General features: G+C 45.9%; 6 protein-coding genes across 10 annotated transcripts; 4 read left to right on the top strand and 2 right to left on the bottom strand.

The window, feature by feature from the left end:
• Positions 1–134: 134 nt before the first annotated feature.
• Tep2 (Thioester-containing protein 2) lies at positions 135–7,928 on the top strand. 5 transcript variants are annotated; one of them, XM_041776051.2, is made up of 9 exons: positions 135–164; positions 307–389; positions 1,173–2,450; positions 2,507–2,768; positions 2,831–3,098; positions 4,814–4,982; positions 5,576–5,754; positions 5,819–6,717; positions 6,776–7,928. In XM_041776051.2, exons 2-9 carry the CDS (start codon positions 328–330, stop codon positions 7,868–7,870), a joined length of 4,212 nt encoding a protein of 1,403 aa, XP_041631985.1. In that variant the 5' UTR covers positions 135–164; positions 307–327; the 3' UTR covers positions 7,871–7,928. The 5 variants fall into 5 exon arrangements, with proteins under 5 accessions (XP_041631985.1, XP_017020828.2, XP_041631986.2 ...); XM_017165339.3 differs by lacking the exon at positions 4,814–4,982 and adding an exon at positions 4,404–4,584; XM_041776052.2 differs by lacking the exon at positions 4,814–4,982 and adding an exon at positions 4,008–4,164.
• A 212-nt stretch (positions 7,929–8,140) lies between these two features.
• On the bottom strand, positions 8,141–8,632 carry LOC108073599 (uncharacterized). Its single transcript, XM_017165290.3, has 3 exons — positions 8,471–8,632; positions 8,281–8,408; positions 8,141–8,227 (listed from the first exon to the last, which is right to left on the bottom strand). Exons 1-3 carry the CDS (start codon positions 8,630–8,632, stop codon positions 8,194–8,196), a joined length of 324 nt encoding a protein of 107 aa, XP_017020779.1. The 3' UTR covers positions 8,141–8,193.
• A 456-nt stretch (positions 8,633–9,088) lies between these two features.
• LOC138929161 (zinc carboxypeptidase-like) lies at positions 9,089–10,690 on the top strand. Its single transcript, XM_070288384.1, has 5 exons — positions 9,089–9,267; positions 9,329–9,456; positions 9,514–9,904; positions 9,962–10,349; positions 10,412–10,690. The coding sequence occupies exons 1-5, from the start codon at positions 9,097–9,099 to the stop codon at positions 10,618–10,620; spliced, it is 1,287 nt and encodes a 428-aa protein (XP_070144485.1). The 5' UTR covers positions 9,089–9,096; the 3' UTR covers positions 10,621–10,690.
• A 203-nt stretch (positions 10,691–10,893) lies between these two features.
• On the top strand, positions 10,894–12,500 carry LOC108073641 (zinc carboxypeptidase). The gene is made up of 5 exons (XM_017165360.3): positions 10,894–11,078; positions 11,134–11,261; positions 11,324–11,714; positions 11,769–12,156; positions 12,214–12,500. Exons 1-5 carry the CDS (start codon positions 10,908–10,910, stop codon positions 12,417–12,419), a joined length of 1,284 nt encoding a protein of 427 aa, XP_017020849.3. The 5' UTR covers positions 10,894–10,907; the 3' UTR covers positions 12,420–12,500.
• A 20-nt stretch (positions 12,501–12,520) lies between these two features.
• On the top strand, positions 12,521–14,123 carry LOC108073642 (zinc carboxypeptidase). Its single transcript, XM_017165361.3, has 5 exons — positions 12,521–12,702; positions 12,763–12,899; positions 13,029–13,413; positions 13,473–13,860; positions 13,919–14,123. The coding sequence occupies exons 1-5, from the start codon at positions 12,538–12,540 to the stop codon at positions 14,110–14,112; spliced, it is 1,269 nt and encodes a 422-aa protein (XP_017020850.1). The 5' UTR covers positions 12,521–12,537; the 3' UTR covers positions 14,113–14,123.
• A 21-nt stretch (positions 14,124–14,144) lies between these two features.
• Positions 14,145–25,102, bottom strand: Myo28B1 (Myosin 28B1). The gene is made up of 10 exons (XM_017165359.3): positions 24,909–25,102; positions 22,949–23,212; positions 21,768–22,889; positions 21,196–21,711; positions 20,056–21,093; positions 17,592–17,801; positions 17,240–17,538; positions 15,645–17,183; positions 15,460–15,583; positions 14,145–15,395 (listed from the first exon to the last, which is right to left on the bottom strand). The coding sequence occupies exons 1-10, from the start codon at positions 24,930–24,932 to the stop codon at positions 14,145–14,147; spliced, it is 6,387 nt and encodes a 2,128-aa protein (XP_017020848.1). The 5' UTR covers positions 24,933–25,102.
• Between the last annotated feature and the right edge of the window lie 1,801 nt (positions 25,103–26,903).

Genomic DNA, 26,903 nt, shown 5'->3' with positions numbered 1-26,903 from the left:
TCCCCGAAACAATAAAGAGAGAGAGAGCTGGAGAGAGAGGTAGAAATATCTCTCGAGAGAGACCAGATCCACCGATCTCCCAACGGATCGTATTTAAAGCCGGTCTCGCACCAAGCCGAGCTCATTGTGGAACGTCTCCAGCTCGCGATCGCTCGATTCTCGTGGTCAGTGTTTTCGGATTACCTAAGTCACGCCAGTGACCAGGCTCATAAAAACCCATCTGCGAAATAATAAACAAAATTATTCAAGCCTCATATTCATACAATTGTATGCGGCGACCATAAAAAAAATCATTTATATTTTCAGCTCGCGTGTGAAAGCCCCAAAATGCTGAGGATCTTTCTGTGCGGATTTCTGCTACAATTCGCCCTGCTTATCAATGCCACCGGGTGAGTTGCATTATATATGAAGTAAGGTTAAAACCTATCAGTTCCACACAGAAGCGGGGTCAGCAGACAGGTATTCTAAGTATATAAATTTATACTCAGCAATCGATGGAATTGCTTATGTCCGATGTGCAGCCACGTATCAAAATATTCAGGTGTCTGCCCGGCTGGGATGCTGATTCCCTTCGGAACCGGTTGGAAAACCTGGCTGGCGTACGAGATTAACGACAGGTCTAAAGATAGTTGTCTTCATTAGCTTAATTCTGGAAAGGTGTTTCGCTGATTAGCGGGAAAGCTGATACTCAGAAAAGAGAAAGCCCAGGCTTACATGGTTGTGAAACAATAAAATATTTAAATTTATTGCAAGATCAGAAGGGGGTGTGTCATTAACAAAATAACATTAATGTGTTTAATGAGCAATAAAAATGGAATACGTTTGTAAAAAAATAAAATGGAAAAAGCCGCATTGATTTGGTAACTCAGTTGTTGATTTTATAGTGTTTTTAGTTGTACCTGAAAAAATTGATTGATATATAATGAAATGTGATATTCCCAGTTGTTTAAACAAATTGTATTTACAATTACTGTTCACTCAAACCCCAAACACTCCCTCGCTTTCATAAAAGAATATGAAAGAGAATCAATCACTGGGCAACAGAATTACTGTCAGATCATTAATTACCCAAATAAACATGAAATTGCAATTAAGCATTTGAAGTCAGCTAACGATAATATCTCGTCACTCAATCACCATTTCTCAATTAAAGAATAATCCATTTATTGCAGGTTCTATTCGGTGGTTGGGCCTGGCACCATCCGCTCCAACTCCAAGTATAATGTCGCCGTCTCTATCCACAAGGCAGATGGACCTAGTCACATAAAAGTCAGCTTGAATGGACCCTCCTTCAATGAGACCAAGGAAATCGAAGTGTCGCCAATGTCCACGAAGAATGTGGAGTTCGAGGTGCCAAAACTGGCCACTGGGGACTACAACCTGACCGCTGAGGGAGTATCTGGGCTGGTGTTTAGGAACACTTCCAAACTGAATTATGCCAACGAGAAGCCCTCGACCTTCGTTCAGACCGACAAGGCCACCTACAAGCCAGCTGACTTGGTGCAATTCCGCATCCTCTTCCTGGATGAGAACACCCGACCCGCCAAGATCGAGAAGCCCATTTCGGTTGTGATTACCGACGGGGCCCAGAACAGGATCAAGCAGTTTACGGACGTCAAGTTGACCAAGGGAGTCTATTCCGGGGAGCTCCAACTGTCCGAGCAACCTGTCCTGGGCACCTGGAAGATCTCGGTCAGTGTGGATGGCGAAAACCGGGAGAGCAAGTCCTTTGAGGTGGACAAGTACGTGCTGCCCAAGTTCGAGGTGACCATAGACACCGCCAAGGACGTGGTGATAGCCGACCAAGTGATCAAGGCCACAATTAGGGCCAAGTACACCTATGGAAAGCCAGTTAAGGGAAAGGCAACAGTGTCTATGGAACAGAATTATGGATATGATTACAGTTCCCAGGAAAAGCAGCTTAAAACGGTCGACGTGGATGGCAAGGGTCATGTGGAGTTCGACATTAAGTATCTGCAAAACAGCTCTTGGACCCCACCCATGCGAATCTTTGCCGTTGTCACCGAGGAACTGACTGGCAATAAGCAGAACGCGTCTACCACTGTGAACCTTCATCAGGAGCGTTTCAAAATAGAAAATTTCGAAAAGCCCGAGCACTTCCATCTGAACAAGTCGTTTGTCTATCAGGTTGCAGTGAAGAACGTGGATGGGTCGCCGGTGACGGCCTCCGCTAAGAAGGTGAAGTTGCGGTTTGAAAATGCCCAGTACTATTTTTCTGGCCCTCCCACAGAACACGGCATAGATTTTGAGGCACCTGTGAACGAAAATGGCATTGCGACCTTTAGTATAACTTTGTCCGACAGCGAAGTCAAATACTATCGTGTGATGGCCACTTTTGACGGATCCCAGAGTACCATTGGAACCATCGGCAAGTTCCAACCCGTAATGGAGGTGCGGGATCCTCTAAGGATACAACTCAACACGAAAACGTATGTAAATGTTTGTAAACATCAACTGCCTGCCCTCTTATTGTTGTTTACTTTAGGCCACGATTAGGAGAGCGAGTTTCCTTTGATGTAACATCGATGGAGGATATTCCCTATTTTGTGTACACAATTGTGGCCAGAGGAAACATTGTGCTCAGCGAATACGTGGATGTTCCCGAGGGTGACAAGACCTACACGGTTAAGTTTTTTCCCACCTTTGACATGGTGCCATCGGCTACGATCTACATCCATTATGTCATCAACGACGATCTGCACTTTGAGGAGAAAACCATAGAGTTCGAGAAGGAGTTTAGTAACTCGGTAGGTTTCCTATCAAGAATCCCTTTTTAAACTGAAAATAAAATTGCTTTCCTTTCAAATAGATTGATATCTCCGCTCCTGTCAGTGCCAAGCCCAGTGAAGAAATTAAGCTGCAAGTGAAAACCGATCCAGACTCCTTTGTGGGCCTTCTGGGAGTGGATCAGAGTGTCCTGCTCCTCAAGTCTGGCAACGATCTCAGCCGAGATGATATCTTCAATAGTCTCAACAAGTACAAGACGTCGACACCCTGGCAGCGGGGCTACGGAAAATATCCTGGCGAAACCTCGGGCCTGGTGACGCTAACAAATGCCAACTATCCTTACAATACGGGTAAGATTCAGAGATTATTTACTTTTCTTTTTCAGAATTTCATCTAGATTTGAATTGGAAACAGAGTTGTAAAGAGGCTTTTGCTAGGAATTTAGGTTAAAATATTGACAGAGTGAATTTAAAACGATTTTCCATCAGACTTTCCTGATTATGTTGAAGATGACCCAGGAATTTACTTGGAAGAAGAGTTTGAATTAGGTAACAGGGGTCCACTTCCTGCAGTTCAAAACTTTCCCGGTAGCAGCGAGGTTCCTGTTTCACCAGAGAAGGCGCGTATAAACTTCGCCGAAGTCTGGATATGGCAATCCATTGGCCCAAGGTGGGTTCCCTGAAACTGATGCCACACGATCTGCACCTTAACGCACTGCTATCTCTGCTTTCTAATCACGATCTTTTGCGCAAACGCACTTCACTTTTAGGGCTGAGGCTGTCAATGCAAATACATATATTACTAATACTCAAGAATATAACGTTATTCTTGGGGAAATTTTATTAAACGCGACTTATAGATTTGAAGGGTTTCCAGGAATGTGTTTTGAAATGTGTTCATGAAAAATAATGAATACAAATTATAGAAAGAGCATCAGATGACTACGAATATGCTGATAATATACAATTTCGGGTTGAAGAATCTACATACGATGAAGAGCCAGACGATACAGACTCTTCGCACTCCGAAGATTGGGCAAAGAAAGCCCAAGTGGTGCGAAAAAACTTTGCCGAGGTCTGGATTTGGCAATCACCAGGCGATGGGAGGTTTGTTCTTGGTTTTTTCAGCATTATAAAATAACATATAATCCGATTAATCAGTAGGACACTCAGGTGGGGGCTAACCTCAGTCATTACCTTTTCATGGCAGCTAAAAATATCTAACTTTTTTCCTAATGTAGTCAAAAATATTTACACTAGCTCCACTGTTAGATGCAGTACTGTATTTGTCGGAGACCATTGAATATGAAGAAACTGACGAAGTAGATTCGCTTGTCTCAGAAAGTACCCCAAAATCGGTAGTGGTCCGCAAAAACTTTGGTGAAGTCTGGATTTGGATGTCCTCCTTAAATGGAAGGTTGGTGGCTATACGATGTCAAATGCATGACCAGCCTGTTAGCTTGCATCAAATGCTTAAGTCTGTGCAATGGGTAGCACATCGAGTGACTGTCTTCTTTATGCTTTAGACAAGGAAACTTTTAAGCACAATGGACCTCAAATAAAATAAACATTTTAAGAAGAAACTATATCTTAGGGAGGAATGCAACGGAGACCAAATCGACCCCTTACTAATGAACACATATATCCACGATTCAGATGCCATATTATACCATCCCCTGATATTAAATGGAGCCTTTCCGATGGCGATCGCATTTTCCCTTGCTGCACCTGTTGGAGTGGGTATAGCTGGACCGCCCACATTACCACCTAGCTTGACACAGGTTCCACAGGTCCGGAAAGAGTTTCCGGAGAACTGGATATTTTACAATGCGGACAAGTATGACGGACATAAAACTTTTCCCTTGGGTGCTTCGCTAGTGTCTCGTGTGCTGGGATGTCTTATAGCCTAACTACCTGCGCCCTAACATCTTCCTACTAAAACCTTCATCTACTCTTGACAACAAAAACTATGCTTCGTAGGTAGATAAAAAGTATCTGTGGGTTTTCCTTTCCAAGTCCTTAGGTATGATTTAGTATTAAAGATAATCAACTCTAAATATTTTTAGTACAACGCCAGTATTATCTATTGGAATTTGATGATGAAATGTATACCGCTTTAAGGAAGGGTACGGTTAATCGCGTAATTGACGATCTGATGTTTACAGGTCCAGAAGGACCTCTTCCTCCACAGGCAAAAATACGAAAAGAGTTTCCAGAGACGTGGATTTTCACACAGTAAATGTTTATTACATGATGCTACGGCTATGCAAGCATGTCTTTTAGATATCCGTGAATATATATTAATTTATCTTAAGATATAACAAATAGATTTTTTTAGGTAGGCTATTTTCCAAATATTATTTAAATTAATTTTCCAACTTTTGAAATTTAAAGTAATTTTCCTAATAATATTCACCAGTAATAGGCAGACTATCATTTACATTAAGATCTGGAAAAGGACCTAAGTTACAACCTATTCCGAGCTCAGGAGCCGTACGTCAAATATTTCCTGAATCTTGGATATTCTTTATTATTGCTAAGTAATCTCAAGTATATAAAGCCCTGTAATGCTATCTGCATGGAACGCGTTCTAAGATGTTATTAACTACCTTTTAGTGACCTCAGGAGAAAATAGATTAGAAATAGCAGAATACTTTCCAAATGTAGTTAATTAATTCCCCCAATAATGCTTCCTTAATATATTTTCAGTGCATGTTTTGATTGTTAACTAACCGATCGATCACACACACTTTATCTACTATGCTTGCTTGTTCTTCCAATATCATTTAAGCAATGTAATATATTAACCATTTTATTTACTTCCATAGTGTGGAAGGTGATGGCTTCTCCTTGACCAAGAAGATCCCGGACACTATAACCTCTTGGGTTGTTACTGGCTTTTCACTGAACCCCACCTCGGGCATCGCTCTGACCAAGAACCCCAGCAAAATCCGAGTGTTCCAGCCATTCTTTGTGTCCACCAACCTTCCGTATTCCGTCAAGAGGGGTAAGTGCAATCCTTGAAAAGATAACCCCAATTATTTTTTAAATGCATTTTATCTCGATTGCAGGCGAAGTAATTGCCATTCCCGTTGTGATATTCAACTATCTCGACAAGACTGTCGACGCGGAGGTCGTGATGGACAACTCCGACAAGGAATACGAGTTCACCGAGGCCACCAATGAGGTCTTGGAGAAGGCCATTGATGAGGTGCGTCGCGTCAAACGGGTTACGATCCCGGCTAACAGTGGCAAGAGCGTCTCCTTCATGATCCGACCGAAGAACGTGGGATCCACCACCCTCAAAATCACGGCTACCTCGCCACTAGCAGGAGACACCATCCACCAGAAATTGAAGGTAGAGCCAGAGGGAGTCACACAGTTCGAGAACCGGGCGGTCTTCATCAACCTGAAGGATCAGCCGGAGGTTTCCCAGTCCCTGGAGGCGGAGATACCCGCCGAAGCTGTGCCTCAGTCCGAGTTCATAGAGTTTTCTGTGGTGGGCGATCTGCTGGGCCCCACTCTCCAGAATCTTGACAACTTGGTGCGCATGCCTTACGGCTGCGGAGAGCAGAACATGGTTAACTTCGTTCCCAACATCCTGGTGCTAAAGTATCTGGAGGTAACTGGCCGACGCATGCCGGCTGTCGAGACCAAGGCCAAGAAGTTCCTGGAGATCGGCTACCAGAGAGAGCTGACCTACAAGCACGATGACGGGTCCTACAGCGCCTTTGGCAAGTCGGATCCCGCTGGAAGCACCTGGCTCACCGCCTACGTGATGCGCTCCTTCCACCAGGCTGGGAAGTACACTGATGTGGATCCCAAGGTCGTGGGCGCAGGCCTCGACTTCCTCGTCTCAAAGCAGAAAGAGAGCGGCGAGTTCCCTGAGGTGGGAAAGCTCTTCGACAACTCAAACCAAAATGCCCTGGCACTCACCTCGTTCGTCCTGCTGGCCTTCTTCGAGAATGATGTGAGTAACTTTTCCCACCCAAGAATGAATAATTAATGACGTGACTTATTTTCCTTAGGAACTCATTCCGAAGTACCAGAGTTCGATCGAGAAGGCGGTTCGCTATGTGGCCGAGGAGGTGGACAAGACGGACGACCAGTATTCCCTGGCTATTGCCGCCGTTGCTCTTCAGCTGGCTAAGCACCCGCAGGCGGAGAAGGTTTTGGCCAAGTTGGAGGGAGTGGCTCGGAATGAGAACGATAGGAAGTGGTGGTCCAAGGCTCCAGAAACGACTGGGGAGAACAGCCGTATCTTCCACTGGAAGCCACGCAGCAACGACGTGGAGATCACCTCCTATGTGCTGCTCGCTCTGCTCGAGAAGGAACCCGCGGAGAAGGCCCTGCCCATCATCAAATGGCTGATCTCTCAACGCAACAGCAACGGAGGGTTCTCCTCCACCCAGGACACTGTGATTGGACTGCAGGCCCTGACCAAGTTCGCCTTCAAGACTGGATCTGGATCTGGCAACATGGACATCGAGTTCGTGTCATCGCCGGATGGCGGATCCAAGGAATCGATCGCTGTGAACCCGGAGAACTCCTTGGTATTGCAGACCCATGTGCTGCCGAAAACCACTCGCAAGGTGGACTTCACGGCGAAGGGCTCTGGATCTGCGATGGTGCAGTTCTCGTACCGCTACAACCTGGCCGAGAAGGAGAAGAAGCCAAGCTTCAAGGTTACGCCAACGGTCAAGGACTCGCCTAGCCAGCTGCTGGTGGTGGACATCTGCGCCGAATACATTCCTCTGGAGGAAGGCGACAAGGACAAGGACTCAAACATGGCTGTCATGGAGATCGCCCTGCCCTCCGGTTACGTGGGAGATGCCGACAGCCTGGGCAAGATCGAGGCCGTGGACCGCGTGAAGCGGGTGGAGACCAAGAACGCCGACTCCACGGTGGTCGTCTACTTCGACAGCCTGACTCCCGGGGACGTGAGGTGCCTGCCGGTGGAGGCCTCCAAGGCTCACGCGGTGGCCAAGCAGAAGCCAGCCTCCGTCTCCCTCTACGACTACTACGACACGGAGCGCAAGGCCACCGAGTACTACCAGGTGAAGTCCTCGCTCTGCGACATTTGCGAGGGCTCTGACTGCGGAGAGGGCTGCAAGAAAGCCTAAGGGCTGGAGGGATAAGTGTATTTGCTCCGGAACATTAAATAAATACTTTTGAATTTTACACTTGCTTGTATTTTTTGTGGATGCGCTACATGCACCCGTAAAGTTTTCTGGTATCCACGATATACAGTTGTTGATTCTTGTTTCCCTTTAAAAGATACACCACATTTTCCCTATTTTACTTACTTTTTAAATTAAAAAAAAAAAATAAAATTAAATTAAATTAAAATTACAAAAAATATTGAATGAAAAGGAGAAAGTTCATTCGAAATATCAATTTAAAATTCACACCTTATTTTTTTTTTTTATAAAAGAAATTAGACTTTTTATTCCTTGTTTGCCCTTTGCCCGTCAATGAGCCTGAAAATTAAATTATTATTGAAATAAGTTTGAGCGTGTAGAAAGCGACTTACACTTGCACATTCGGTATCATTAGTTCCACAACAATTTTTGCCTCCAGCATAATTTTACGAAAACTTTTCTGTGCCCTGGGATGCACCATTATGTGGACTTCGTTTATCGATCGGTGCCACAGGTTATACTGAATAAAATAAGATTGAAAAATATGCTTTAATTCAAAAATGAATTGCTGATATTACTTACCCTGTCGTGTTGCTCCAGCAGTTGATCAACAGCCTGCCGCTGACTTGGGGATGCAATGCGGACCCTGTACACCGAATAGCCGTCATAGGATCGAGGAGGGGAAGCTGAAAAGGACCAGGCCTGAGCCACTATAAGAAGCAACAATACAATTAATGGACGCATTTCGACTAAACTGAGTGACCTATAAAATGGGATTTAATACCCCAGTTCTGAGGCGGTTCCGTCAACTCAATTGTAACAGCTGCTTTCGGCTGGGCTTTCGGAATTGAAAAGATTAAAATACATAAGAATGAGGCTATAGAAAACGAAACACTTGTCTGACATGCGACTGATTGTGTTTAATTTTAGGAAATTGAATTCGAGCATTATGTTTATTTTTTTCAATATCTTATAATTGTGGGTAGGGAGCTAATCTACCTATACGATTTTTAAGATAAGGCACCTTAGGAAAACTTATATCGCTTCGCATTAAGTTTGGCTATTGCCGCCATAAAAGCCATACATTAATTTCGTTCAAATATCTTTACAGCCCAAATTAAATTTTGATAGAAACGTGCCATTTAGTTATCGATTCAAATGGATGTCTAGAAAAGAAATAGTCGCTAACCACCGGCCAGAGAAGGAGCATGTTATTAAAGGGTTTCCTAGTAGCTTTCGCATTGGTTGGCTTGGTCCAAGCAGCGAGTTTGAGCCAGGATGAGAGGATTCGCTACGACAACTTCTCAGTGTTCAAGGTCAGGTACGAGACCCAAGAGCAGCGCAGTCGTCTTCGAAGTCTAGTGGAAGAGCAGAACAATGTCAGTATATACAAACCTTAAAGTTGATATCAAATGTAGTCTAACTTTAGTTCTACTTTAGTTTAAGCATTGGGGTGCAATCAAGGACGAGCTGCATTTGATGGTGAGTCCCGGGGTTCTGTCCCAGTTCAAGACTGAGCTCCAAAGGGCTAACCTGAGTGCAGAGGTGATGATAAGCAACGTTCAGGAGTGAGTACAAGTCTACAAAAAAAATTAAATCTATATAAAAAAGTTCGTACTTTACAGACTCATAGACTCTGAAAAAGAGGCTGACTCCAGAGCCAGTGCAGATGAATCCTTTGGCTGGAAAAAGTACAGCACACTGGCCGAAATTTATGCCTGGCTAGATGGTATCCTGGCGGCTTACCCGACGGTAACTGAGGAATTTATCGTGGGACAATCCTACGAAGGTCGCACTATACGTGGCATTAAGATCTCCTACAAGTCGGGCAATCCTGGGGTACTTATCGAGTCAAATATCCATGCCAACGAGTGGATAGCCTCGGCCACTGCCACCTGGCTGATCAACGAGTTCCTCACCTCCGATGACGTACTGGTTAGACAGATGGTGGAGACCCACGACTGGTACATAGTTCCAGTGCTCAACGTAGATGGTTTTGTCTACTCCCACGAGAAGGTAATCCCAGCTTCATACTCTATATAAATGGTAATATATGTAATGGAAATATTTAAGGATCGAATGTGGCGCAAGACCCGCCAACCGTCGGCAGACTCCAGTTGCATTGGCGTTGATCCCAATCGGAACTTTGATGTGCGTTGGATGGAGAGTGATGGGGCCTCATCAAATCCCTGTGACTGGAACTACGGTGGACCGCATGCGCTCTCCGAACCGGAAGTCCAGGCTATGACCGATTTGGTGATTAGCCTGAAGGACAAAATCAATGTAATGCTGGCCTTCCACAGCTATAGCCAGGTCCTGCTCTCACCGTATGGCCACAGCAGCGTGGAGTTTCCGCCCAATTACGATGATCTGATGGCCGTGGCCAAGGCTTATGCGGATGCGGTGGCTAAACTGCCATATGACACCGTCTTTCAATATGGCTCAGTGGGAGGACTGCTTTGTAAGTTTCTCTGAAGTATTCTGCAGAAATCACAAACTAATCCTTGGAGGTTATTTTTCCAGATCCCGCCACCGGCGCCACCATTGATCTGACCTATCAGGAGGGTATTGAAATAACCTACACTGTTGAGTTCAGAGACACAGGACATTATGGCTTCATCCTTCCCCCGGCACACATTATTCCAAATTCTGAGGAGGCTTTGGCAGGCATTATGGCACTTTTGGAGAAAACCGAGGAACTGGGCTACATGAAGTCCAAGAAGAAATTATAAATACTATATATTTATAAAAATTCCAATGTGTGCGTATATTATAAGCAATATAAAACATATGAGTTTCGTACCTATCGACATTACACAAATTAATTAAGGCATCTGCGGGCAGCTTGTTCTGATTGATAAGGCATACGAGAACAAGTTATATCAATCGTTTAATAGTCAACTCTTAAGCACTATCTTTACAATCCAATTATGACTAACAATAGTCGAGCGATATAGCAATCGTCTGGCGTGGATTTGTTAAAAAGTAGTAGTCGCTGATCGCATTCGCAGCTCTAAGCATGGCATTTAGTAATTTCCTTTTAATTCTGGCGTTAACTGGCTTTGTCCAAGGCCTGAGTTTGGGTCAGGACCAAAGGATACGTTACGACAATTACTCGGTGTATAGAGTCAAGTTGGAGACTCCAGGACAGAGAAGCCTATTCAAAAAGCTGGCTGATGATCGGGAAAACGTAAAATCTCTTATGTAATATCGTCGAGAAATATATTTTAATAGCTTTTTTATAGTTCAGACTTTGGAGTGAAGCCAAGGATGAGTTGCACTTGATGATTAGTCCTGGTGCCTTTAACGAATTCGAAGCCGAAGTCCAGAGAACCAACTCTAGTGCAGAGATATTCATCAGTAATGTTCAGGAGTATGTATAAATTGGTGCAGAAAAATTGCTCCGGCATTATAAAAAATAATATATCATTTAAGACTAATCGATTCTGAGGAAAGTGCCAATCTTATGGCCGCCAGGGATGGCTCTTTCGGTTGGACCAAGTACAACACGTTGGCGGAAATTTACGCCTGGCTGGACGACATATTGGCTGCATATCCTGTAATCACCGAGGGCTTCGTCCTGGGTCAATCCTACGAGGGTCGGACTATTCGGGGTATCAAGATCTCCTACAAATCCGGCAATCCCGGAGTCTTTATTGAGTCTAACATCCATGCCAGAGAGTGGATCACTTCCGCCACAGCCACCTGGTTGATCAATCAGTTCCTGACCTCCACCGATGCGCTGGTGAGGCAGCTCGCCGAGAGTCACGACTGGTACATCGTGCCCGTTCTGAATGTGGACGGTTTTGTTTATACTCACGAGAAGGTGGAGTTATCTCGGAAATACTCTTACATTTTACTAAATTATTTCTTTCAACAGGATCGCATGTGGCGCAAGACCCGTCAGCCCTCAGATATTTCGTCTTGCGTTGGCGTCGATCCCAACCGCAACTACGACTCCCACTGGATGGAGAACGAAGGTGCTTCCTCGAATCCTTGTGCCGAGGACTACGGCGGACCGAAGCCCTTCTCGGAGCCAGAAATCCAGGCCATGGCCGACTTTGTTAGCAGCCTCAACGGCAAGATCAACGTATTGCTGGCCTTCCACTCGTACAGTCAGCTTCTGCTCTCTCCCTACGGACACACTGCGGAGGAGCTTCCGCCCAATTACGAGGACTTAATGTCCGTGGCTAAGGCCTACGCAGATGCTGTTGAGGGTCTGCCCTATGGCACTGTTTACAGATATGGCACATCTGCGGGTATTCTGTGTAAGTTTGTATTTTCTGTGATAAAGAGATCACTTATAGCTTCTGGTTTTCCAATAGATCCCGCCTCTGGAGCCACCATTGAGTGGGCCTACAACGAACAGGACATTGAGATAACCTACACCATCGAATTCAGAGACACTGGTCGCTATGGGTTTATCCTGCCCCCGGTCCACATAATTCCCAATGCCGAGGAGGCATTGGTCGGCATAGTAGCCCTTTTAGAAAAGTGTGAAGAGTTGGGTTATCTAAATCTCAAGAACTAGCTGCGAAGGCTGGGAAATTCTAGAGTGCAATGAATGAATAAAGATTAACTGCCGATAATCACGCAGCTAAGTTACTTTGTAGTTGATCCGGGTTATTTCAGTTTAGTCGTTGATCGAAATGCGTCTGCTGTGGTTGCTTGCCACTCTGGTGGCCCTTACAAGTGCTGGAGTCCTTCCGGACTCTGCCAAGGAGCGCTTCGATAACTTTCAGGTGTATAAGCTAACCATCAAGAATAAGATCCAGTTGGCTGTGATTGAAAAAATCGGTGAACTGACAAACAAGGTGAGCGAGTGGATAAATACTTCTGAGGTTCCTTAAGGTAACCCACGATTTGGCTTTCAGTACAACATCTGGAAAGAGTACGATGAGCGCAGCCAGCAGGTGGATATAATGGTTAGTCCTACGGAGGTCCAGCACTTCAAGGAGCTCCTTAGGTTCAACAATATCACCAGCGAACTGATGATCGAGAATGTCCAGGAGTAAGTTACGGAGTGGGGCACAGCCTAATGGTTAAAGCGAACCTCTTGAGTGATAAAATCGCTCGATTAGCCAACCATTAGTGCGTGCTCATTTGAGGCCATAAAGATTTTAATCGAACCCCCATTTAGGCTTATCGATCAAGAGCAAGTCACCGCTACTGCCGATAGCTCCACCTTTGGCTGGACGAAGTACTACGAGCTGGAGGAGATCGAGGCCTGGCTGGACGAAGTTCTGGCCAAATACCCCTCGGTGACTGAGGAGTTCATTGTGGGCCAGTCCTACGAGGGTCGCACCATTCGGGGCATCACAATCTCGCACAAGACCGGCAACCCTGGCATTTTCATAGAGTCCAATATCCATGCCAGGGAGTGGATCACCTCGGCCAGTGCCACTTGGTTCATTAACCAGCTGCTAACCTCCGAGGAGACTGAGGTGCGAAATCTGGCCGACAACTACGACTGGCACATTATACCCGTCTTCAATGTAGATGGCTTCGAGTATTCGCACAAAAAGGTGATAATTCGTACTTTCAAAATTATTCAGTGAACTTTACTAAATCAACTTCTTTGCAGAACCGTATGTGGCGCAAGACCCGCCAGCCACACGCCACTAATGAATGCATTGGAGCCGACGCCAATCGCAACTTTGACTCCCATTGGTTGGAAAACAGTGGCGCCTCCTCAAATCCATGCAGTGAGACCTTTGCTGGAGATACGCCTGGATCGGAACCAGAGGCCAAGGCTTTGGTCGAATATCTGACCAAAATCAAGGATAACTTTAAAATTTACATCTCCTTCCACTCCTACGGACAGTACCTTCTGTCCCCCTACGGACACACAAAGGAGGAGTTCCCCGAAAATTATGACGACATCCTGACCATTGGCAAGGCCTTTGCTGATGCCATCGAAGCACTGCCCTACGGCACCGTCTACCAATACGGGTCAACTGCTGATGTGCTTTGTGAGTGCTTAGTTATCCACGTATCCAAAGAACCTACAAGCATAATCTCCCTTTGCAGATGTGGCCACTGGAACCTCCGTGGACTGGGTGTTCAACGAGCTGGACAAGGAGATCGGCTACACTATTGAGTACCGCGACAAGGGACGCTATGGCTTCCTCCTGCCCCCCGTGCAGATTATCCCCAACTGCGAGGAGCTGATGGCCGGCATGGTGGCCTTGGTGGCGAAGACCAAAGAGCTGGGCTACTTGTAAGAGTGCGCTTTATTGGTAACGGGTAAACCAGTTTACTCCTCCTCATTAAAGTACCTCACATAGGAGGCCAGCAAGTCGTCCATTTTGTAGCCTTGGGTGGTGCTGCACAGCAGCTTGGAGGCCCCGATCATGTTGCCGAACCTGATGTGGAAGTGGTTTTTGCCCGAGCTCCAAATTCCCAGCTGGGAGTACTCATAGCTGCGAAGGATCTCCTTGGTTTGAGGGTCCAACAGATGGAAGCCGGAGCTGTTGATGGCAATCAAAAGAGTTTCGGGAAGGGTGTCCTCGTTTTGTTGTTTCACCACGAAGAATGTGGAGCCAAAGCAGCTGAAGTGGGAGAGTTCTTGGAGGAATATAAGCTTGGCTTGGTCCTCCGTCAAATGGTCACGGTTAAGTCTGGGCAGGATCCGTTGTCTCCACTCCGCCACCGTTTGCAGGGGAATCAAATCTTCCGGCACCAAGCGAGGCAGCACTTCCGGCAGTCTCTGCAGGCTGACCTCATGATCCGCACTGTACAAGAGTCCTGCCAAGAGCGAGGCCTGCTCGCAGCCAATGGGATAGTAGCCCTTCAAGTACTTGTGCAGCTCCTGCGGATAGCTAAAGATCACATCGCCGTTCGGATCCTCGCCTGGAAGATTATTGAGCCACAGCTTGCGCATGAAGTGCAGCTGGTAGTGGCCATCGGAAATAGAACGAAGAGTTTTTTGTTGTCTCAGCCAGAAGAGCAGTTGGGTGATGAAGTCGAACACAAAGTCCTCCTCCGGCATGGCGTACACCTTATCGCCGGTCTTCAAAAATATACTATAGCCCAAGGGCGACTTGAGCTCCAATCGCTGGGCAATATCTGCAATGAGCTCGGCTCCCCGGGTATGGGACTCGATCTCGAAGGCCTCGACGGTATCGTCGGGAAAGTATACTTTGTGGTAGATGTGCAAGCAACGCTGCTGAATGCCCTCGACCTCGATGAGATGTGGGGCTTGTTTCCTCTGACCCTGGGCCAGGGAGCGCTTCAGTCGCTTAAGGCAGGCATCGGCCAAAGCGTCGGCACGCATGCGCAGCAGGATGATCAGCTCCCGCATGACCAGGACACTGGGAGCCACCAAACCAGTGGCCAAGTAGAGCAGGTCCCAGCCCCGCTTCTCGCTCTCTACGCATGGATTGTCACTGAGCTGCTTCATCAGCTGGCAGTAGAGCTCGTCGCAGAGTAGGGGATGCTGCAGGGCCGGTTGGAAGATAAGGTCGGTGTTCACCGGCAGATTGCTCCTGGCAATGTCGCCCATGTACTGAATAAGAGAGAAAAACGGCTTAACTAAGGGCTTAATTGAATCTATTAATTTCCAATTTTACCTTGAGAATGTGATGGTGAATCACCAGGGCCTGCTGAAAGAGTGGTGGCACCTTGACCACGGCTTTGAGCAGAGGAGCCTTCAGTGGTTCCGGGGAGTACTTCGAGAGCGGTGCCTTATCGGATCTGAAAAGGTTTTAGCTTTAGTTTTACATGAGTTATCGGAATTAGCCCTTCTGCGACTCACTCTAATGGCTCCCTAAAGTGAGTCTCAGCCAGCTGAGAAATATTGTGCTGCCGGCGTCGCGAGTTATTCGCTCTTGGCATCGGTTTCGGCGGCTCATCGAATCTGCCTTCCTTGAAGATGTCCTGCAACTTCTCGCTTGGCTTTGTGAGCGTGGCCAAAATTTTAATGTTTCCAGCTGCAAACTGACCCCACTGACCGTTGGCACAGCCTTTGTACAAATCTTGGGCATTGCCAGCCATTAGTTGGGCACCCGTAACCCCGGCTTCAAACTCGACGAGGTCTCCGGGTGAGAGTACGAGGCAGTCCTCTTGATTGTTCTCCTTGGAAACATTATCAAGGGCTATTCCGTAGCTAGAACGCTGGCGGAGATTGTCCAGCATATAGTTTATCACCTCGTTGGCATCCTGGGCCATGCTGCACTGGAGCACAAAGTTGACTTGCTGAAAGGTGAGTACGTGCAGCTCATCGTTGGCCTCCAAGTGAACCTTGAGTAGCTCGGCGAAACTGCAGGAGGCCAGCACCTGTTCGGTTTCGTCGATGAGGAAGAGTCCGGTTGAATTGATGCCCAGCATCAGTTCATCGCTCGGAAGTTTGGGTCCCGCTTTTCGGCTCACCTCGAAGAGCCGAGAGTGCCGCATCGGCCAAGAAATATGGGCAAACAGGCAGATATCTTCCTTGGCTCTCCTCTGGGATTCCAGCTGCTTCTCCTGCTTCTCCTGCCTCACATACGAGCTCTTCTCGTAGGTGGCTGCTATCAGGCGACTCCAGTTCTCGATGGCCCGTTCCCCTGGCGCCAGGAGATCGCTGGGCACGAAGGCCGTGATTTCAGAGGGTTTCAACCGAGTGATGTCGCCCGGGCCATGCTCTATAAAGATGGCCAGGGCACAGACCATGGCTATATCCTTCTCTGAGCGACATCGGTACTCCCCACACCTCAGCCCATTGAGGATCTGCTTGTAGATCAGCTGCGTGGCCTTTGGGTCCAGCGATGGGTCATACCAGGTGGCAAACATTTCCTTCCGCAAGTAGAGCTTCCAAGGCGCATCCAGCTGCCGGCGTTCGCGCTCCGAAATGGCGTCTAGAATATGCTCCTTTCCAGCTCCCAGAGGAATAAGTTTCCCATGCAGCGACATCACCAATCCAAAGCCAAATATGTCGCTCAGACCCAATCCCTGGCAGAGCTGCTCCACTGCCTCCCGAGCCGTGCTGGCCGCATCCACCTGCAGTCTCCTCTGCTGCCCGTCCATCAGGTGAATGTCCAGCTTAAGGGGCTGGCGACCCCGGATAGCTTGGAGTTCGAACATGGACGGTGGTTGGCAGCGCGGTCCATTCGCCAGGGTTCGCTCCAAGCGCTGAAGTGAGGGAGCAGCCTGCAACTGGGCGGTTCCCTGTTTCATAAAACTGCGTAAATGCGGCTCGAAATCAGAGCTGGGCGGAAAGCAGCTCAGGCAGAGGGAGAGGAGCAACCAGCCGCGGGAATAGGAGGTCCGGCTTGGATTCAAGTACAATTGCTTGCATATCTGGGCCAGGATTTCATCTCTACGAGGGAAAATTGCTTGTTGTCATTGGCTTAACTAGGAGTAAGTTCTTCTTACCTCAAGCTCTCTTTGAGTATGCCATGACCTATGATGAAGTGCAGCTTGTCCAGGTGACTGCTGGAAATGTTGAGCCATTGCTGGTAGAACTCCTCGGCCTCCCTTTCAGCACTTCCCACCAGTTTGGTGGGGCGTTTAAGGGTTTGACGTACAAATAAACGCGGCTTGGCGGAACCGGAGGTATTCAGGAAGCGTGACAAATCAATCATGAGGCTCTCGTTATCAAGGGAATGGAAGGAAGGAGATGAGGGCACCTCTGGCAGGTCTCCCATGAAGCGGAGGATAGTCAACCAAATGGCCTAAAAGAAGCATATATTAGAGTTTTCCTTAACTTTAGGTTTGCCAAACTCACCTTTGACGCCATTTCATCCACAGGAAGCTCATGCTTCAACAGGGACTGCTTCAGGGGCTTCCTCTCGTGCTGAGCTGTGACGCCACCGCAAAAGTACGTCGCAGCATATTTCAGATAACTAAAGTCGGAGGTATCAATATTATTGGGAATCTGCTTGGGCAGCCGGATGGTGTCGCCGGAGGAAATGTTATTGAGTTTCCTCAAAGCAGTCTGAAAGTTAAAGGTAAAAACAGGGTAAACTCTCTTCGAGGCCAACTATCAATCGCTCTCCCACTCAACTTGACTCTCTTATACTGACTCCCAGAGCACTCAGTCTATAATTCAGGGGTATTAATTATTTCGACAGCTGTAATCTGAGTGCCACTTATCGAGAGGTGCCGCGGTCGTAAGCTTTTATAAATATATACGAGTAGGCAAGAGTACTGGGACTCCGGTACGGGTATGCTGCACCCGAAGATATGCCGTCCCGATAAGGACTGCGGCGATTATTTACGATCGCGTTTTATTCCATTTATCATTTGGTATTTGTTTTAAACTTCTGCCGCCACCTGATAGGTGACCACGCTTCTGAAAGTCTTGGGTCCCGTTCGATGGGCTTGGTTCCTCGAACTTAGTTGCTGAATAAAGACGACACGGTATGGATCTGCGTTCTCGGAAATGCTCTGGACGTCGCACGGCGAACTTCTTTAAATTTGGACTAATAAACCTCTAACATTTTTGTGGTGTGCTGCGGTCGTTTTATTTGATTAAACAGTTTTGGAATGGGAAGTTCAGTGATCAGGTGCAAAGGACCTTGACTAATAATTATAAAAAAAAGTATTTCAGTATCTATATGAATTATTAAAGGAACTGTAGCCGACAAAGGTAAGGAAATTGGCTCATAAATTGATTTACTGATAATCTGCCTTAGTGGGTCCATAAACCTGTCGAATATTAAATAAATAAACAAGGGGTTATCGCTTTACTAAATGGGAAGACTTTATAAACCTTGGAGTCTTTTAAGTCAATAAATATTGATTCAGTTTTTTATTCATTTTTAGAACTTCATAGAAGTTAAACGGAAATAATTTTAAAAAGCCTTTGAAAAAATAAATCAGTAATCAATGAACTTCAATTTAATTCTTGTGAATTAGGAAATAATAAACCAAAAGGTAAGAGTTAGAATGCCTAATCAAAGTTAAAATATGCATAATTTAAGTTGTGTCTTTTAAAGTCTCTTATCTATTGAACAAAATAAATCAGTCTTCTAATAGATAACAAAAAACTTTGAAAAGACTTTAAGCAGGTAAGATTTGTATGGAAATTTTAAGTCACTTTGGAAGTCTCTTATCTATGGAATAAAATAAAGTTCCATTTTTAAAAAGATAACACTAAAATACGCTAGTGTAAATATGCGCAGTAAGTCACTTGGACAACTCATGCCCAATGGTCCAAATTTCAAGAAGTTCGTGCTGATGACTCAAATGGTTCTAGGTTTTCTAAAGTTTAATGGTGAAATGCAATCCCTGAGGGCAGATCTGATGCGGGACGCTCACTGGACACTGGACACAAAGCACAAAAGCTGGATCGGGGAAGTCCACACGATCACTTAGCCATAGAACCAAAACCAACGCAGACGAGTAAACACACGAATGAATTGCGCATTTATATCTATAGATGCCTTAGAGGGTTTTATTTACAGAGTATAATAAATATGATACAATTAAAAAATAGGGGAAAGCTGTAACAAAAAGCAATCACAAGCCAAGAATATATGTGTATATACAAGCTGACATTAACCATATGCGTAAGATTTGTACATAAACTGGAGCCAAGTTGAGGAATCGGATTGGTCCATGTAGCCAAAGTCAAGCCTCATAACTAAATCCATATTCGACTTATTTTCTTAATTTCTCTTAAAATAACTTTGGTCTTCTTTAAAAATATAGAAATAAAAGGCTATTTAAAATCTAAAGAATTGCAAAACGAAGGCCGAAGTATGACTGATTATGTAGTTTTCATATAAAGAGTTAAAAAGTAAATAAATATTTTTTTATTTAATAGTTTTAATATATTTTTTTTTGGTTCAGTTTTCTTTGGGTTATGTATGGTTAACCGAAATATGAGAGTTATATAGTGAGCCAGATAGGATTGTTCGAGGATTGACTTTGTACTGCTAAGGCTTTGAACCAATCCCACTGATCAGGACCATGAGCTGGGCCCTCCCCGGTCTAATCCCCGCTGGCACCAGCTCCCCTAATATCTCAGCCACACAGCTAGACGCCTCTAGTTTGTTCGGGGCCAGTTCCAGTCCCAGCCCGGTCCGCTACTAGAGGCGGGTCTGGTTGACAATCTTTCGAGGCGCCGCCTCGTAATAGTTGACCGGGCGGGAGAGGAGCTTTGTGGGCACATCTCGGCGCATGAGCAGCGCCTGCTCGAACATCAGAGACTTCTCTTTGACATTCGGCCCCAGGGGACCACTCACGTCGGGCTCGTCGTTGAGGAAGCGGAACATCTCGTCGACCATCTGCTTGGAGGACTCCACATCGATGGTGCCGGGGCTCTCGGGAATGGTGTTGACCCGCGGGGTGCCATTGGCGGCACTGGCCGGTCTGGTGGCCAATGGGGCAGCGGCTATTAGGTTGGTGGGCGGTGGCGGCAGGGACATGCGTGCTTGAAGTGTGGGCGCTTTTGGGGCCTCCTGCTTCAGGGATCTCGCTCTCTTTGGCTGCTGTACTGCAGCCATGGCCAGGGCATTGCGGGTGGCGGCCTCAGCCTTGAGCCGCTGCTCCTCCTTAAGTCGCTTCTCCGCCAGTTCCCGCTGCTCGCGCTCCTTCTGCTCCTTTTGATCCTTGAGCTGCTTAAGGCGCAGCAGCTCCTCGGCTTCGCGTTGCTTGGCCAGCTTTTGCAGCTCATCCTTCTTCAGCTGCTGCTGCTTTCGTCGCTCCAGTAACTTTTCCTGGAAGTCACGGCGAACCAAGTAGCCACGACTCAGAGCCTGCAGTTTGATGGTCCTGCACCGGACCATGGTGAACTTGGTGGTCAGCTGCTGGGCCGCTATGCAGGCTCCCAGGCGGTGGAAGCCCTGTCGCATTATCTGGTACTTACGACGCTGCAGGCGACCCCGCCAATATCTCTGGACCGTGATGATGGCCTCGCGATATCTCTTCAGGTATCGCCTGAAGAGGACTCTCCGAATGCCCCGCTGTATGGTCACAATGGACTTGAGCATCAGCTGGGAGCGCTGCAGCTCCAGACTGGCGTCGTCCTCGTCGCGTAGGAACAGCTTGGTCTTGCCAAACTGTCGATCAGAGTCGGTGGGCAAAGCAACTTCGCAGATCTGACGAGCCACCTTGCGGCAGTCGCATTTTTCCAGAGGACCCACTGGTGGAACCAGCAGCCTGTATCTCTCCACAAAGGCACGGTAGGCGTGGCGAATGGGATAGCCAGCCCTCCGGATGCGGGCGGTCTCCATCATTCCTGAGTAGCGCAATTGCCTTACGCACAGCTCCTTGTCGAAGTTCTAAAAGATTTATAGATAGAATCAGTATAATTTAAATAATTCAGTAAATAATTTATCCTGCTGAAAATAATCTTATTCCTCATTTATTTCTTTTCCACTCACCTTTGGTTCCTTGTACTCATTCGGCTTGATGCAACGAATGAAGTAGGGATGAGCCTGCGACAGGGTCCGCATCAGCATGTCCAGGGAGTTCCTGAACTTGACGCACAACGTCGGCTGCTTCTTGGCCGTATCCATTGCCATTTCTTGCGGAAAGATATCCACCAGATACTTGTTCGCAGAGCGCTGCACCAGAGCCCTCAGATCACCGCTGAACGAGTCCCGATTCTTTTCAAGGAAACCCAATGGATTGTACATCACAACGCCGGCATAATGACGGATGCCAAAGAGCGAGGTCTGAGTGGTTTTTCCCTTGACGTAGATGGATCGATTGCCATGCTGGACATGCAGCTTCTCGAGCAGCGTCTGGTCCGTGCCCTTGGGAAACTTGGACTCCTCATCGATCAGGGACATTAGGTTCATTGGCTTTAGGCCAATGAGGTCAAGGATTTGCTGATTGTCCTGGAATTCGATGTGCTGCCAGTTGATGTGTTCGTTCTGGTACTCGTCCTGCTCCATCTACAAAATACCTTTAATTAGTAATTGGTAGTTAACAAACTTTGTAGTTGGTTTACCTTGAAGATGTGTCCCACGAAGAATTGCTGCAGATTCTCATTCGCATAGTTGATGCACAGCTGCTCAAAGCTGTTGTTGTCAAAGTTCTCGAAGCCAAAGATGTCCAGGACGCCAATGCTGTTCATGGGCTGATCGACCTGCTTGTTTATAGTCTCGTTGATCCTGCGAACGATGCGCACAAAAATGCCATCGTACAGGGACTTGACGAAGGCATCTCGTCCCTCCAGGGCTGCCTCCTTGGAGAGGCTGGTGGTAACATGCTCACCGTGCACAAAAATGGTTCTCTGGGTGAGGGCGGCATTGAGAGGAGCAATGGGCACGCCCAGCAATTGGGCCACTTTCTGCAGATTTGGCGCGTCATCGATCTCGGCGGCCTCCAGGTTGGCCACCTCAGTGGCCGTGAATCTCAGGTTGCCCAGGTGCAAAATGGCTGCCAAAAGACTGAGAATACTCCACACTTCTTCCGGCTTAAAGGACAGCACCTTCATGGCCGCCCGGATATCGGCAAAGTCCTTGGCATCACCCCTACCCGGCAAGGTGAAGCATCCTCCTTGGGCCAGATAATGATACTGACTAGGCGACTGCTCTTGTAGTTTAAGGCGCTCCCGTTCTGGAGCCGAAAGCCCCGCCAGCATGCAGTAGAAGATGTGATAGTTGCGTTCATCGCGGCTCTGGAAGACGATGCGGGACTTCTCCAGCAGGTACTGCTGGATCCTAGCTCCCTGGATGGCGCCCGCGGGCGTAAATCTGATCTCGATGTACTTCCCGAACCGCGAGGAGTTGTCGTTGCGCACGGTCTTGGCATTGCCGAAGGCCTCCATGATGGGATTGGCCTCGATTATCTGCTGCTCGATCCACGAATGCTTGCCGCTGATCGCGGCCAGGTACTGCAGTATCAGTTTGGTGCTCTCCGTCTTCCCGGCCCCCGACTCTCCGCTGATCACCACGCACTGGTTCTCCTTGAGCCGCTGTAGTCTCTGGAAGGCATTGTCGCTAATGGCGAATATGTGGGGTGGCAGCTCGGATAGCGCCTTGTTTCTGTACAGCTGAATCTCGCGGTTTGTGTAGATGGGCAGGATCTGGTAGGGATTGATGGCCACCAGCATGGAGCCTGTGTAGGTCTGAAAAGCAAAGATGTTATATTAATTGAAATCTTGGGTGCCTCATGGAGATTACTCACATAAATTAATTGCTTGGCATAGCGATTCTGTAGGTTCCTTAGTATAGTGTACTCCTGTAAGTCTCCCAGCGTGATCATGTCCTCCACATCCTCCTGCGAGGTAATGTGCATGGCCTTTAGGACATCCCCAGCCGGCACCCAAAACTGCTTGTTCCGATCATCGCACACCAGGGTCTGGGTCTTTTCCGTCCTCACGATTCGTGCCCCGAAAGGCACCGCAAACTCACTGGCGGTATTTTGCGGCTTCACCCACACATATTCGCCCTGCGATTAAAGCAATTAAAAAAAAAAATAAAGAAATCAGAGATTAGAGTCAAGGCATCAATGGGATTATCATCATAATCTAACCCAGTTAACATAGTCTTTGGTATGGGTAACAAATATTTTACATTATCTTTTGAGTACTAAAAAAACTGATATCAAAATATTAGAGTTGCCAGAGGAGAGTTCATAAATCTTGCCTACGTGAGTCTATAAACAGCACCCACAAAAGGTCTTAAAACTTTACAAAATCTTATCGGTCTTGACTGCATTCATTATGTGCCAGAGCAATGACCTTTTGGGGTAATTAATGAATTTTTATATTATTATTCTTGAACTTGAACCTATTTTATTCCATTTCCTTTGATTTGATCTATACTCAATCAGCGATAAAAAGCAAATAACAAAGAACTCCATATCGGTGTAAAACAATTAAGCACTGAAGCCCCCCTAAATTTCCCAAGATATCTTTAGGTTTTTATGGCCCGCCACACCCAAAGCGATATCGAAGTGCAAAGATATTACTTAATGGCTTCCAGTTGCGTTCGTTTTCTTTCTATTTTACGTAAATCTCTTAGAAATTGGTGATTTAAATAAGGGTAATAATGGAAAACAAACGGTAGCCGACTGTGCAAATAATTGTAGTTGTTGCCAGGTGTTATCTTATCGGCGGAATGCCGATACACAAAAAGTTCTTATCGGCATTTCGGGAATCGAAGCGGAGGAAACACTACTTGACACGGCAACCGAACAGGTGATAATTGCAAAATAAAAAGGAAAGGTCACCAAGGGTGGGTAAGAGCTTTTAAGGCTGAATAAATCCCTATTAATTCAGCTAGCTTAGCTCTTTCCCTTTTGGCTGTATCGATCTTCAACGACCTTGCTTATCTAAAACAAGATAAGATTATAGACCGGCTGATGTCATCCAGTGCCAATTACCAATTTGAAAATAGAACGGACAACACGCCATAAAAATCCAGACTAAATTATATTTTAAAACTTTCCTTTAGCCATAAATACTGATGGGCAATCGGACATTTCTGCTAATCGAAGTGTCTGACTATGAGATCACCCCCATAAACTATGACTCACGATGGTCACTAATCAATAAATATTTTAACAATTAGTCAACTAATTGTTTGTTCAGCACTAATTCATGGAAGTATTAATGAGAAAGACGCTCTGATAAAGCGACTTCGAAGAAGGACAATAATTTCCATTGAGAGTTTTACAATATTTCAAAGCCTTTCAGTCGCAATCCCAACTGCTATCAGTATCTCTTTCCTGTGCCTTAATTGGCTTTAACTTTCGAAAAGGTATTCGGGCTAAGAGCTCTCGCTTGAAGGAAGTGTCCGGCATTTATTGTTAACTATTTTTGGCTTCTCTTGAGACTTTTGAGAGCTCGTGACGGACGGCATCAGACGTTAAGCTTCCTGGCCGTAAATACTTTACGCCCATAATCACGGGCATTAGCACATTCCAATTAACACACGTGTAGGCGAGTGTAGTTGATAAGGAGGCAAGTTTAAAATTAAAATGAGCCTCATGATGGGCACAAAAAGCAGAGAGCATTGCCAAAGGAATGTGATAAAACGATTCGGTGTTATCAGGGCAATTTTCTGATAACCAGAGCAAATCAAATGGGAAAAACTGCCACGACAACCAGGAAGTCTTTTCATTGTCTCCACACACAACTTACATGTTGCCGCACAAACTCGGACATGGCTGGTTTTTTTTCGGTTTGGCCAATTTCACTTCACTCCACTTCACAGACACACGCGCGCGATGTCTCTTAATTGGCAAATATTTGCCCAAAGATTTCGGTTCTGTTGCCACAGCCGTTTCCCGTATCTCGCACGATCCAAACTTTTCCGTAGTTCTGCTCGCTCCGGAGTCTCGCAAACATCTGAGCTCCGCTCAATGGGGCCCTCGAATGTGGCGGAGCGGGTATATTGCCAACTCTTATCGCGCCTGATAATAAATATTGAATGCTTTTTGGCAGCCCTCCATATGGCGGCGCTCTCAGCACAGAACTCCCACTGACGGGGGTCTGCTTACCCCTTGGATTTTGCAAACGTCATGATTAGCCGTAGTATAATGTATCGCTAGGCATCCCTCTATGCCGTGGCTTATCAGGCGATGAGCCGGGTAACACTATATATATGTCACCATAACTGACCCTGCCCATGAGTCATGTGATTGGTCATATGTCTGCAGCGGACCTGCATAACGCAAGCTAATGCCGATATATTGCAATCTGGAGTACCTTTGGCTGCAAGGGGTCGTGACTAAAGAGTGGTAAGGCGATTGGGAACTGGGGAAAGAACCTTACTCGTAATTATATATAGTATATATTCTTATCGCTAAAATCCAAAGAAGTGAACATCTGTTTGGCGGGCGATAATTTAACCATTTTAGCAAAGATTACAGTTTAAGTAAGTTTAAATCTTAAGTGAGTCTTTAAATTAATGCCAGGAATTTAAACTCTATGACAAATCGGTTTTCAATGGAAATTACTTAAAAATTGTGACCTTAATATATTCAATTTGTAAAAGTTAAACATTTTAATGCAATTACTGCCTAAATCTTCAAGAATTTTCATTATAGTTTAGTGATAATAATATTTAATATCTACTTACATCTCATACATTTTTTCTATAGCTGCCATATATTTATTTCTTTGATTGACAATTAGTCAATAATATAAATTATCTATAAAATAATACATATATAAAATGTATATATACAATTATTTATAACAGCAAACTCTTTATTACGCAGTTTAAATTAATGAAATAAACACCACAATTGAAAGTAATTTCTGGAAAAATAAATTCCCTGAACCACGTTAAAAGAACGAAAACTTCTGGGTAATTTGGCTTTACCCCTTTTACCCCAAGCATTGTTTTTGATTTGTTTCCTATAGATTCGATTTCAATAAAGATTACAAAGTCCAATAGTTAAACATTTGTTGACTATTCGTCATTTACAGCGGCGTTTGGCTATCGGTTGCTTCGACAGCGCTTGTCATTTACTTTGGTAATTTGTTAAGCATTTTAATCATAATTGAATGGGTTTGTTTATACAGCGGACAGGGGAAGAGATAAAAGCAGAAGCGAGTAAACAAAATTTTAACTTCATGCTGAGTGCAATGGCTTTGTTTGTTTGAGTCTTATTTAATATCTTTAAATCCTTATATTATTTTAGGTATTACAAGGTGTTAGAATGGGGCATCCTGTATTGCTCATACGACACGTGGAACATTGATTATATGCCTGAAATCTTCAGTTAACTTTTAATTAAACAAATAAATAAGCCTAAAATTAAATACAAAACACCATTGTCATATTTATAAACCTCTACTTGTGTCCCCGTTATGCCTGTCAACTTTGAACATTACTCATACGCCCCGATGTACACATTTAAATACTGTCCTAGCGGATAATCATGCTGTGAGCTCTAGGAATGACTTCAGTTCACCTTTATTTGGCTGTCACTCAATTTTATTTTGGCCCCTCTCCCCATCCGAATCTACTGTTGCCTGCGACGTCATCGCTGGCAGTAGATTATTGTGGCCTTAGCAAATTGTTTGGCGATAAGCGCGGGAGCAGCACCAAGTGGCTGTAATAAATTTCAGGTGCCCAGGGGGACGCCAAATGGCACGTGCCGATGGAAACTCGGCTGGGTATCTGCG

The sequence above is a fragment of the Drosophila kikkawai genome, chromosome 2L (assembly GCF_030179895.1).
Source record: "Drosophila kikkawai strain 14028-0561.14 chromosome 2L, DkikHiC1v2, whole genome shotgun sequence".
NCBI classification, from domain to species: domain Eukaryota; kingdom Metazoa; phylum Arthropoda; class Insecta; order Diptera; family Drosophilidae; genus Drosophila; species Drosophila kikkawai.
Note: the sequence above shows the minus strand (reverse complement) of the source record. Positions and strands in the feature narration are given on the sequence as shown.

What these genes read in the sequence shown, in the direction of transcription:
- LOC108073642 (XM_017165361.3), top strand. Translation starts at nt 12,538, where the DNA reads ATGCGTCTGCTGTGGTTGCTTGCCACTCTGGTGGCCCTTACAAGTGCT. An exon ending in ATGATCGAGAATGTCCAGGA is followed by an intron (nt 12,900 to 13,028) that starts GTAAGTTACGGA and finishes ACCCCCATTTAG; the next exon opens with GCTTATCGATCAAGAGCAAG. An exon ending in GTCAACTGCTGATGTGCTTT is followed by an intron (nt 13,861 to 13,918) that starts GTGAGTGCTTAG and finishes CTCCCTTTGCAG; the next exon opens with ATGTGGCCACTGGAACCTCC.
- LOC138929161 (XM_070288384.1), top strand. Translation starts at nt 9,097, where the DNA reads ATGTTATTAAAGGGTTTCCTAGTAGCTTTCGCATTGGTTGGCTTGGTC. An exon ending in ATGATAAGCAACGTTCAGGA is followed by an intron (nt 9,457 to 9,513) that starts GTGAGTACAAGT and finishes CGTACTTTACAG; the next exon opens with ACTCATAGACTCTGAAAAAG. An exon ending in CTCAGTGGGAGGACTGCTTT is followed by an intron (nt 10,350 to 10,411) that starts GTAAGTTTCTCT and finishes TTATTTTTCCAG; the next exon opens with ATCCCGCCACCGGCGCCACC.
- Tep2 (XM_017165339.3), top strand. Translation starts at nt 328, where the DNA reads ATGCTGAGGATCTTTCTGTGCGGATTTCTGCTACAATTCGCCCTGCTT. An exon ending in ATACAACTCAACACGAAAAC is followed by an intron (nt 2,451 to 2,506) that starts GTATGTAAATGT and finishes TGTTTACTTTAG; the next exon opens with GCCACGATTAGGAGAGCGAG. An exon ending in ATATTTTACAATGCGGACAA is followed by an intron (nt 4,585 to 5,575) that starts GTATGACGGACA and finishes TTACTTCCATAG; the next exon opens with TGTGGAAGGTGATGGCTTCT.
- LOC108073641 (XM_017165360.3), top strand. Translation starts at nt 10,908, where the DNA reads ATGGCATTTAGTAATTTCCTTTTAATTCTGGCGTTAACTGGCTTTGTC. An exon ending in TGGCTGATGATCGGGAAAAC is followed by an intron (nt 11,079 to 11,133) that starts GTAAAATCTCTT and finishes GCTTTTTTATAG; the next exon opens with TTCAGACTTTGGAGTGAAGC. An exon ending in TTGTTTATACTCACGAGAAG is followed by an intron (nt 11,715 to 11,768) that starts GTGGAGTTATCT and finishes TTCTTTCAACAG; the next exon opens with GATCGCATGTGGCGCAAGAC.
- LOC108073599 (XM_017165290.3), bottom strand. Translation starts at nt 8,632, where the DNA reads ATGCGTCCATTAATTGTATTGTTGCTTCTTATAGTGGCTCAGGCCTGG. An exon ending in TGCTGGAGCAACACGACAGG is followed by an intron (nt 8,409 to 8,470) that starts GTAAGTAATATC and finishes TATTTTATTCAG; the next exon opens with TATAACCTGTGGCACCGATC. An exon ending in ATGATACCGAATGTGCAAGT is followed by an intron (nt 8,228 to 8,280) that starts GTAAGTCGCTTT and finishes TTTAATTTTCAG; the next exon opens with GCTCATTGACGGGCAAAGGG.
- Myo28B1 (XM_017165359.3), bottom strand. Translation starts at nt 24,932, where the DNA reads ATGTCCGAGTTTGTGCGGCAACAT. An exon ending in CCGAGTTTGTGCGGCAACAT is followed by an intron (nt 23,213 to 24,908) that starts GTAAGTTGTGTG and finishes CTTTAATCGCAG; the next exon opens with GGCGAATATGTGTGGGTGAA. An exon ending in TTCACCATCACATTCTCAAG is followed by an intron (nt 15,396 to 15,459) that starts GTAAAATTGGAA and finishes TCTCTTATTCAG; the next exon opens with TACATGGGCGACATTGCCAG.